Here is a 12,139-nt window from a genome sequence, read left to right on the forward strand (position 1 = left end):
AAACCCTAGAAGCTTTGCATTTGACTGCTTAATCGAATCTTGAAAGTAAGATTCTTTGTCGACGTACAATAGAACCATGCATCTATAGATCGAGTTATACCAGATAATATATGTTGGCAGCTACCTCTCTGATAATTTCCCAATCGACGTTAAGTTAATTTTATCGAATCTTTTGTGTCACATCCCGGGCCCATTCCACCACCGTAACACGATATTATCAGCTTTGGGCTTACCATTCCCTCACAATTTTATTTTTGGGAACTCACGAGCAACTTCCCAGTGGGTCACCCATTATGGGATTGCTCTATCCCCCATCTCACTTAACTTCGGAGTTCCTATGGAACCCGAAGCCAGTGAGCTCCTAAAAGGCCTCGTGCTAGGTAGGGATGGGAAAATACATATAAGGATCACTCTCCTGGGCAATGTGGGATGTCACAATCCATCCTCCTTAGGGGCCCGACGTCCTCGTCGGTACACATGCGACCAGGGCTAGGCTTTGATACCAAATTGTCACATTCTGGCCCGGGCAGGACCACTTCCCGGGCCCAACTCCACTACCGTAGCACGATATTGTCCGCTTTGGGTTTACCATTCTCTCACGGTTTTGTTTTTGGGAACTCACGAGCAACTTCCCAGTGGGTCACCCATCATGGGATTACTCTAGCCCCCTTCTCGCTTAACTTCGGAGTTCCTACGGAATCCGAAGCCAGTGAGCTCCCAAAAGGCCTCGTGCTAGGTAGGGATGAGAATATACATATAAGGATCACACCCATGGGCGATGTGGGATGTCACAATCCACTCTCCTTAGGGGCTCAACGTCCTCGTCAGCACACTCGCGACCAGGGTTAGGCTCTGATACCAATTTGTCACATCCCGGCTCAGGGCGAATCACTTCCCGGGCCCGCTCCACCACCGTAGCACCATATTGTTCGCTTTGTGCTTACCATTCCCTCACGACATTATTTTTGGGAACTCACGAGCAACTTCCCAGTGGGTCACCCATTATGGGATTACTCTAGCCCCCTTCTCGCTTAACTTCGAAGTTCCTACGGAACACGAAGCCAGTGAGCCTCCAAAAGGCCTCGTGCTAGGTAGGGATGTGAATATACATATAAGGATCATACCCCTAGGTGATGTGGGATGTCACAATCCACCCCCCTTAGGGGTCCGACGTCCTCGTCGGCACACCACGGCTAGGGTTATGCTTTGATACCAAATTGTCACATCCCGGCCCGGGGCGGATCATTTCCCGGGCCCGACTCCACCACCGTAGCACGATATTGTCTGCTTTGGGCTTACCATTCTCTCACAGTTTTGTTTTTAGGAACTCACGAGCGACTTCCAGTGGGTCACCCATCATGGGACTGCTCTAGCCCCCTTTTCGCTTAACTTCAGAGTTCCTACGGAACTCTAAGCCAATGTGCTCCCAAAAGGCCTCGTGCTAGGTAGAGATGGGAAAATACATATAAGGATCACTCCCCTGGGCGATGTGGGATGTCACAATCCACCCCCTTTAGGGGCCCGACGTTCTCGTCGGTACACACGGGACCAGGGCTAGGCTCTTATACCAAATTGTCACATCCTGGCCTGGGCGGGACCACTTCCCGGGCCCGACTCCACTACCGTAGCACGATATTGTCCGCTTTGGGCTTAACATTCCCTCACGGTTTTGTTTTTGGGAACTCACGAGCAACTTCTCAGTGGGTCACCCATCATGAGATTACTCTAGCCCCCTTCTTGCTTAACTTCGGAGTTCCTACGAAACCCGAAGCCAGTAAGCTCCCAAAAAGCCTCATGCTAGGTAGGGATGGGAATATACATATAAGGATCACACCCTTGGGCAATGTGAGATGTCACATTTTGTTTATGCAACGAACTTGATCATGTGTACTGTGTTTTTGTCAAATTTATATGTTGCCCTATTGAAGTTGTAATACACATTCAGATAAGACTTAACTTCGTCGATAGTTTTGATTCATATATAGTTTCTTAACGTAAAATGCTTATGTTGCCATACATTTTATTAAGAAAACAAAAGTTGTGATTGTGAGAAGAGAACATTTTTATGCATCAGAGAGCTTAGTAAAAGAATACTTCCATAATAGATCATTATGTTTCCAATTTCCATCAGCATTAACAAGGGTTGATTAAGCTCTTAAATAATGCTACCAAGTTCAAAATCTTGAAGGTTTTGAAAAGTGTCAAACTTTTTTATTCAACACAAAACAAATAAGATGCATTAAGCAATGGAGAAGGAATACACCAAAAACAGAAATATTATATCTCAGGTCCATTACAAAGATTAAGAGCAACCATAAATCAAGCTAAATGAACCATTATGGCTTCCACTCACTAAATCAAAGGTCAGTGCATGATACTGTTCTTAAAAAGACTCATCTTGTTAGTGGCAAAGCAATCATAATAACATACAAGACTAGGAAATTGGATATTGTTTCTAAACCAACATATGAAAAGTTGAAAACAATAACACTACTAATAAAGCAATGCAAAATGCTTACCTCCAAATCCTCGGAGGCAATGTTAAAGACTCCAGAAACTAGTTGAGAAGAATGTTCAACCAGCAACACTTGCTTTGCTAAAGCTAAGGCCTATAAGAACAGTAGAATCAATTATTTATGAGCTCCAACGTCTAGCAAATTTGCGACAAATTCAAAATGAAAGACAATAAGAATGGGGTGTAAATGTTCGAGGAAAAAACCCGATGGAAATTACTTTATTTCTTGTGAAAACAAATACTATTGGTGAGAAGAACATGCTCAGAGGGTAGAAACACTAAAATTTATAATATTATCGTTTAGCCATTACATATCTTCTCCCTCCATATCAGTTCCAAGTGCTAAATTTCACAAACCCTAATCTAGAATTCGAACCCCAAATTAAATTTCAAACCCTAAATTAATTCCAAAATTTACCTGATTTAGGGGAGAATCGATGCATAGTGCACTGGAATGTGGATGAAGAAGTCGAGAGAGAGAGAGAGAGATTAAAGAAGTGAACAGCGCCAGTGGTCATGGCTCTGCCTCTATGCTGTGAAGAAAGGCTCATCCATAGTGAGGGTCTGAGGGATGAGAAGTCGAGAGAGAGAGATCAGAGAGGTGATAGGTCAGTCGAGAGAGAGATGAGCCACTTATGTGATGTGGGTGTGGCCGGATTCAAAGACGGAGAGAGAAATCGGCGAGGAGGGTGATGAGGTGAGGTTGAGTCGAGAGATAGAGAGAAAGAGAGTGTGTGACTGAGTTTCTGAGGGTTTGATTTGTATTCAACAGTTGAGATTAAATCTTAACCAAAATCGATGGCTGTTACAATTCTAAATATATATTTAAAATTAAATAATATATTTTTTTTCATTTCGGTTCGGTTCGGGATTACCAAAAGAATGAAAATGTGAGACCGATTCCTATACCAAAAGTTCAGGATCGGTTCGGTATTAGGTACCGAAATTTTTGGGATTTTCAATTTGGTATTTTTTCGGTTCAGTTTCGGGATTTTTTCAGTTCGGTTTGGAATATTCGGTATTTTTTTCCACCCCTAGTTTCAAATGGTCCCCAAATATTAGAATGGATTATCATAAATGAAGCTGAACATTTATTTAAACTTGATGGAAACGAAGTATGATAAATTTTAGCCAGTTCACAAATATCACTTTCAAAACTAGAAACATCATACTTAAGAGATACGCTAGAAAACAAATCCTACAAATGACCGAAAAAAGCATGTCCAAGGCGACGATGCCACAACCAAACCTCTGAATTTTAATTCTTCTCCTCGTGAGAACGTTTCACGGAAAGAGCTTTAGTCAACAAACTAGTATTGTAGATATTAGCTCCAAGTAGTAGATTTTTCCCTTTATATTGGCATAACCTATCATCTTGAGAGCCCGAATGTTCTTAAAAACACAAAAATAAGGGCAAAACATCACCAGACAATGTAAAGACAACAATGATTTGAGCAGCATATAATAAATCATAATCTAGGGAAGGAACAAGAAGTACGATATCAAGATTAAGGGTATCAGAAAGCCATATAATGCCTTCCCTAATAATGTGGGCAGCATTGCCATTGGCAACACTCTCGACAATTTTGGTGAATCGTTTTAGGGCTTGTACCTTTCTAAAATCACAACTCATATATTCAGTAGCACCAAAATTAATTATTCATGTATTATTCGTAACAAATGCAGAAGCTTTTAAAGCCTTATCATCGTTACCTGAGTTAGTGAGCAATGTAGACACTTTCTTGGCTATATGTTAGAATCTTCCTTAGTTTCGACAATCGTGGCACACAACTTGTTATAGGAGGGATCACGATTCTTGTACCAATTATCAAGATAGCCAACAAGCTCAAAACATTGATTTTTGAAATGTCCCTTCAAGCCACAGTGAGGACATTTGCTTGGTAGACGATAGGAGGAATAACCAGGCGTATTTTGTTGGTCCAATCGTCCGGGCGAAGAATTTTGTTGGCTCTTGCCAATTAAGTGAAAGGGTGAATCAAATATATTAACATAAGTATTTTGTCCTCCAAAGGAGAAATTTTTATGTGTACAACTTGGTTGATAGAAGTGGACTACTTAGTTCACATGCTTCATTTATGATGTGTTTTCTAATGCCTCTCTATTTATATTATAATATGTAGTGTATCGCTTTTCGAGTAAAGAAAAAACCTCTCCCTTCAAAGAACATCAGTAAACTATGTACGGGATAAACCTGGACCAAGACGGCAGATTTGATATTTTGGCCACACACCATATGGAAAAAGTTGTTGAATGAGCCACCAAAATTTACCTTGAAAAAGTAATTCCCACTCTTTCTTTGTTGGGGAAACTGTTTCCCATTATTTACGAATCCATGATTCCAAAGTTTTTAAAACATGAGGTTGGACAAACCCCACATGCCACACTTCCAAAAATTAGAGCTCAACCAAAGATTTCCCAATGCCTGCCTGCCTGTAAAAAACGTATTAAAATGTTGAAAGTGCAGTCTGTCTCTCATCCCATGTGAAGGCTCCTCTCTCTTTCTCTCTCCTCGTCTCTCTCTCTCATACATTATATAAGAAGGCGTTTCGGAAACCTTTTGCCTCATTCCTCGTCCTTTTTTGTTGTTCCCTCCCGATTTCTTGTCCTGAAAGTCAAAAAAACAGAAAATTGTGGATCGGAACCCAAGGGAATGGGTTTCCTGTTCAGAGCTCTGTTTTTTACTCTGTTTTTAGTTTCCCACCAAACAAAAGCACAGGAATTCAATTCCTCCTCCAATAATGCTCTTCCGTCTGCTTCTGCTACCAGTACTAGCAGTTCAGTGGCCAGAAAGCTCGCAGGAAAATGCAACTGGTTCCGCGGTACATGGGTCTACGATGCTTCTTCTAAACCCCCCTACTACTCTTCCACCTGTCCCTTCATAGATCCGCAGTTCGACTGCTTAAAGTACGGCCGTCCCGACACGGCTTTCCTCAAATACCGATGGCAACCCTTCTCCTGCCCCCTTCCCAGGTACTCAATTCGGTAATTCAGCGTGAGAGGTGAACAACTGGCCGAGCCGGCAGTAGTTGCAATGAGAACTCAACTTAACCAAAGCTGAGCTCAATTGTGAATTCTGACTAGTACAGAGATTGAACGGTCATGATTGAGTTAAGAAAATACTGTTTTCGCTTTTGTTTTTGCAGGTTCAATGGCTTGCATTTCTTGGAGAAATGGAGGGGGAAGAAGATCATGTTTGTGGGAGACTCATTGAGTTTCAATCAGTGGGTGTCTTTAACATGTATGCTTCATGCATGGGTGCCAAATTCTAGGACTTCATATGTTAAGAAAGATGGTTTAGCTTCAGTCACATTCCAGGTAAATTCTAACCTTTTTTTTTTTTTTTTGGGAAATAGATAATTCCAACTTGTTAATTCCTTGTTCAACTTTTTGTTTTTACTTTTTTTGTTTTTTTGTTTTTTTGGTGTGTTTGAAATCACTATAAATTGAATAGAATCATTGGATGAAATAGTGCTTTGCATGTTTTGTCCCTTTTCACTCTTTAGCTTTCAAGAAAAGGCAATTAAAGGTTTTTTCTTCCTTTCAAATTTTTTGGAAGAAAATTGAGTTTTATAAATCTTGAGTCAGTCACAATCTACAATAGCTGGATTTGAATGATTAGATTTTAATGGTGATGTTTTAACCGTTTAATTATCATTGCGTAACATACATTAGTATACTGTAAAAATAAAAATAAAAAAAACCGTAATTCATGCTGTGCTAGTAGTAAGTAGTAGTAAATGATTCATATGAGAGGTGGCGAGATTGATTTTATTAGGCCTTTTCACTGTGCAGGGAGGCTACGTCAGAGGTTATTCATTCCTGCCTCAACAAAAATGAAAATAATAACAAAAAAAAAAATTGAATTTGCCTGCTATGTATTTTTCTGGAAATTTTAAATGATAATGATAGGAGGACTATATATTGATGAAAACAACCTACATGTGACACATGATATTCGGTATTAATGAAATAAGAATATATGAACAAAATTTACACGTGTTTTTATTTTATTGGCACGCCACTTTATATTAGTAATGACATTGTACTATTTGTTTGGATTATATGTGAACCAAACTAACCAATTGATGAATATATAAGAAAGACAAACAGATAGTCCAATGTCATTACTAGTGTTGGCCACTTGATATAAGACACTCATTTTTGTGATAGGTTCTTACCCACTATTGCTAGAAATATTTTTCTATTTGATTGTACTGAGAACGGTTGTACTAGAGGTTTCTCTCTTAATTAGATTTATTTTTCTCTATATATATATATATATATATAATAAAATGAAATATAAAAAAAAGAAAGAAAAAAAAGAATACGTTGAAAGTTTCCATTCTTTTCAAAGTCGTGTTAGATTGAAGTTTGGAACACTCAATTGTAGTGCCTTAATTGACAAAGATGGTAATCATCCATCCATTGCGCTTGCAGCACATTGTCTTTCCAAATTTAGACATGTAGTTAGGTAATATAACATATATGACACGACACTCCCATCATAGGGATGACCCACTTAACCAATCATTTAAGCCAAAATGAAAACTTGTATTTGTTCTTAGATCTGTAATTTTATTGATTAAGTCTTTAACAATATTATCTTTGTATTAAAAATGGACTTTTGGAGGTAGGCAGACTTTGTGAGTACGCGACTGTAAGTGCAGAGATGAATACTCTTTATTTACTTAATTATAAGTTTTTTTTATCAATTATTATTACAATCTAATAGTATCTTTCGGCACTTGTAAATGAAAAATTTTAAGTTCAACTCACATAGATAGCGATGATGTATTATATTTGTATTAAGTTTGATGTTTAGTTAATCCACGCTCCATTGTATGGCCTAATCCTATCTTCATCGTATGACAGAAAGAATAAGTATCACTTATAAAACTAATAACAATTGAGTGCTCGCAAATTTTTTCACCATGTTGGACCACCTAACAGCTTTCACTATTATTTTCAAATATTGAGCTAGATATATATAGTATAGTATTTAACTTTGATGCTTTCAAAAATTAAAAAACAAAAAAATTGTAATTTTGTTTTTAAAAAGTAATATTTTTGTTGGACTCCAGGACTATGGAGTACAAATACTGCTGTATCGCACACCATACTTGGTAGATCTTGTCAACGAGAAGGTTGGACGAGTGTTGAAGCTTGACTCAATTACGGATGGCAAAGCATGGAGAGGCATGGACATGTTGATCTTCGACACGTGGCACTGGTGGACTCACACTGGAAGAGCACAGCCGTACGTATATATATGTATATGTATATGTATGTATGTATATATATATTATATAGTGCACATGCACTGTTTTGTTGTTGTATATCACATGCACTGTTTTGTTGTTTTTTTTTTTTGAAGAACTGTTTTGTTGTTTTTATTAACGTACGAAGAGGGTGACAATAATATTTGGGGCGCCTGCTGCCTGCTGTCTGCTGCAGATGGGACTACCTTGAAGAAAGGGGAAAATTGTACAAAGATATGAACCGTCTGATCGCATTTTACAAAGGAATGACAACTTGGGCCAGATGGGTCGACCGAAATGTCAATCCTTCCAAAACCAAGGTCTTCTTCCAAGGCATTTCTCCTACCCATTACCTGTGAGTAATTCCATCTTCAATCTCCTTTCTGTTCTATTGTTTTTGAAGATGAGTTTTTCTCCCCTGCGCATGTGGGTCGCCCACATGATTTGGACAAGTGACTTGGATGACGTGAACGATGATATGTTGCAACTAAATATTCGTAATAACGTTATATTAGCGTATTGTTACCAAATCAACAATATCAACATCGTATCAATAATATCTATTGAATATGAGTGTCGTTGCCACAATGTTGATATTCAGTTGCAATATCGTCATGTGCATCGACCGAGTTGCTCTTTGGGTCATGCACAACCCATGCACACGGTCCATTTTTGCATAGGAGAAAATTTGTTTTAAAGATATGTAACGATTAGTTATCCAATGCGCATAAACTTTCATGTTTATAAGTGTTTTCATGAGTTAATTTATGCAGATGTCAAATTGTGATTATTATGTTTTTTAAAACCCAAATCCTTTTTATTATCCTATATTTTGCTTTGTGAAAATAAACAATAAGTGATTAAGTGGGAATTAATTGAATCTTATTTGTTTGTGAAATTAATTAGGGGAAAGGATTGGAATCAGCCAACAAGATCATGCGCAAGTGAAGCACAACCATACTTTGGGAGGAAGTATCCAGCAGGAGTACCTTTGTCTTGGGTTGTAGTCAACAAAGTGTTGGCTAGGATTAAGAAACCAGTCTATCTTCTCGACATCACATTTCTTTCCCAAATCCGCAAAGATGCACACCCATCCAAGTACAGCGGCGAGCACGGCACGGACTGCAGCCACTGGTGCCTTCCCGGCCTGCCGGATACTTGGAACCAGCTCCTCTATGCTGCTCTATTTGCTTGAAAATATTAACAACCATTAGGAATTTGTTGTATTTAATTAGTCATTCATTCTTGAAAGAAACTCTCATTGTTTCAGGAAAAGGTAGGGTTTTTCTTTTCCTTGTTTTGTTTTTGCATTTTACTTGCGCACGCATTTGAGCAATAAGAGGGCGTTGGAGTTTTGAGCTCCTTTTAAGTCCCACATCGGGGAACTCAAGGGAACTTGAGGTCGTTATTACGTTCGTCTTCCTTTTTAGTGATTAGGTGTTGAACCATTTCGAATTAAATTTTTAATTAAAATTAATTAAAAGCGTTTTGATTAATACAATTGTCAAAAGAGGGTTTTAATTTGTGTGCTAGAATTCTATAATTCAATGTTGGTTGTATAATCAGATAGTTGTATCCTGGTCAAACAGACGTTGTAAAACCATAAGCACAAGAGTGAGACGGAAATAGTGTTCAAGGGATATAATTTTTGCGCTAGCCTCTACCTTCGATTCATTCAAGTTGGTATCATTTTAATTTCTGTATTTATTGTGTAATTTCATTCTGTATTGCAAGTATTTTTTTAATAATAAAGTATAAGTATTTCGGTTCTGTATTTCTGTTATTTTGTTGGTTCTAAATTGTTCTCCAACAGAGGGTTCTTCGGTCGTGATTCAATTGTATATGAATACAGTTTAATTGATCTCTTGAATCGTAGAAACTTCCCTCAAATTAGAAAAACAAATTGGTGATTGAGCATGAGCTTGCAGCATCTGTTACGTACTTTATGAACCAAGTTGCTTCTAGCTTGTGAGCTATATGGTTTATTTGGATTACAACTCTACAGGTAAGATAAACTGGGCCAATACCCGTTCGCGTGCTTCTTTTTGGTAAGAATCAAAATTGCAATTATGAATTAGTCATTTGTTCACTAAGACTCTTTTTTTTTTTTTTTTTTTTTTGTGTCAAACGATAGATGTTGTTAGATTAGCTACTGATGGGGTTCCAACCCACGCCGTCATGCAAAGACTTAACATCTTTCCCATCACTGTGATAAAATGCCACTTACATTTGTTCACTAAGACCTACTCCAACACTTGTAGTAAACTCAAATTTTAGGTTCTAAAACCTTCCATTTGGGGACTACATTTTTGTTTTGGAATTGATATGGATTAAGCCACTTAGTACTATAGTTTAGTGGTATTCCTCTTCACTGGTAAGTGAGAGGTCTTAGGTTTGACTCTTGCCAAAGGCGAATTTGAACCACATTATTGCTAGTCCATTGTGAGGCTGAGCTTACTCTCCAACTCCCTTAGTGTAGATGATATCGTTTGTTCCAAAAGAAAAAAAAATACTACCCCAACTTGCTCCAACCCTTGGGCCAAATATGATTTTTAACCCAAAACTCATTTTGTGGCAAATTTAAGCCGAAATTCCCCCTAGGTCTATATTTATAAATTCATTGAATCCAACAGTTAAGATCTAAAATGATCAAATCCAACAGGTAAAAAAAAAAAATTTAATGGTTCAAATTTAATCCAACAGCTAAAATAATTAAAAAAAAAAAACCTTCATGGGTTTCATATTCTTTTATAGTGTTACACAAGTTTCATGGTATCAGTTTAGTGATTTTTCAATATTTATCGGAATCTAAATACTTTTAGGTTAAACGAGAATGATGACATGTGTTATCCATTAAAATGAGAATTAGGTTTGCTAGCATTTCTTATGCAGATAAACCAAGAGGGGAGGAATGAAAACATAAATAGAATCCATTTTCCTTAAGATGAAATTTCAAAGATGCTTTGAGAAGTTAATAGTTAAAACCCCTAAACATCAACTGTTATAGTTTGGTGATAAGTGTTGCCAACCAAAATCTGAGTTATTCATAGTTCATACCGGACCTGGTCATTTCAATTATCACCGAATCAAACTTCTCCATACCAACTTTCATCAAGTCATAAAAAATATTTGGCCAAACTCGGACAAGTATACAGAAAAAAGCTTCTTTATGAAATAGAGGTGTAATTACGGGTTATTTATTTATTTTTACTTTAGTTATATTTAATGAAAAAACATTTTGTCTCAAATACCTAGTACATAAAAGGGTGACGGAAGTTTTATTGACGATTATTATTATGTGAAGAAAAATTTCTTAAGACGAAGAAAATAAAAATTCTAACTTACATATCCTGTCTATTCCTCCATAGAGTAAGAAGCAAGCATTCGCTTGAAGTATCATCTCTAAATGCATGCATTTGGTACATAGGTAGCTAACTGAACTGGTAAGGAGTTAAGGACGTAGGATGGAATGAAGCGCCCGATCCGAATTCAACACATATGCAAGTGTTTTTCAAACTGAGGAATTTGACCTCCGTGGCAGCTGGAGGCTCTCCCACGTGTCAGCAGAGGTTAAAATGTTCTAGGAGGATCCTTTCCGGATTCTCTTTGTGAGGATTCTAAGGATCCTCAAATCGTGACGGTTCATCATATATCGTGCAATCAGTTTTCGTCACGTGTTATTTATATTTAATTTTAAATAAAAATATTTAAAATGATTTCTGACCATATAATACATAATAAATAATGAACAAACACGATTTAAAGATCTTCAGAATCCTCACAAAAATAATCTAGAGAGAATCCTCGTTCTAAAATGTTGGATAATGTTAAGAGTAATGCGGCTAATGCCAGTCTAAAACAGTTCGACGTATGAGCTGTTGGGTAGCATGGCATCTAACTCTGAAGACCAAACGTGTCAATAAGCCACCACGTGGCACTTTCTCACCCAACAGATGTCCCCATTCATGCATATACCACGAGAGATTTTTTTAATGTGACCCGCATACGTGATGCTACACTACGTGTTATTATATAAATAATGAGATATGTGTGTTAAAAAGTTAATTTAAAAGATAAAATTTCCCACTACTTACATAAAAACACATGATATATCATCCGTATTTCCGTCACAATAAAAAAATTATCATATACTACGTCCTTAACAACCTGCACGTGCTTTCCTGTTTTTAATCCCTATCCTCCAACCACCACTCCCACTTCTGAAACCCTAATCAAATTATAGCGAAAGAAAAATAAATAAAAAATCTTTGTATTGAATATTACCTAATCAAATAGCTAGCGCTTTGGTTTGTATCAAGAAAAAAAGGAAGGAAAATAGAAGGAA

The 12,139-nt window shown here is 37.5% G+C and overlaps 1 protein-coding gene across 1 annotated transcript; it reads left to right on the top strand.

Moving 5' to 3' along the window:
• Positions 1 to 5,009: 5,009 nt before the first annotated feature.
• On the top strand, positions 5,010 to 9,387 carry LOC137740057 (protein trichome birefringence-like 39). The gene is made up of 5 exons (XM_068479846.1): positions 5,010 to 5,506; positions 5,680 to 5,851; positions 7,618 to 7,793; positions 7,991 to 8,149; positions 8,701 to 9,387. The coding sequence occupies exons 1-5, from the start codon at positions 5,187 to 5,189 to the stop codon at positions 8,987 to 8,989; spliced, it is 1,116 nt and encodes a 371-aa protein (XP_068335947.1). The 5' UTR covers positions 5,010 to 5,186; the 3' UTR covers positions 8,990 to 9,387.
• Positions 9,388 to 12,139: the final 2,752 nt, after the last annotated feature.

This window comes from Pyrus communis, chromosome 7, assembly GCF_963583255.1.
Source record: "Pyrus communis chromosome 7, drPyrComm1.1, whole genome shotgun sequence".
In the NCBI taxonomy this organism is placed as follows: Eukaryota; Viridiplantae; Streptophyta; class Magnoliopsida; order Rosales; family Rosaceae; genus Pyrus; species Pyrus communis.

What these genes read in the sequence shown, in the direction of transcription:
- LOC137740057 (XM_068479846.1), top strand. Translation starts at nt 5,187, where the DNA reads ATGGGTTTCCTGTTCAGAGCTCTGTTTTTTACTCTGTTTTTAGTTTCC. An exon ending in TTCTCCTGCCCCCTTCCCAG is followed by an intron (nt 5,507 to 5,679) that starts GTACTCAATTCG and finishes TTGTTTTTGCAG; the next exon opens with GTTCAATGGCTTGCATTTCT. An exon ending in TAGCTTCAGTCACATTCCAG is followed by an intron (nt 5,852 to 7,617) that starts GTAAATTCTAAC and finishes GTTGGACTCCAG; the next exon opens with GACTATGGAGTACAAATACT.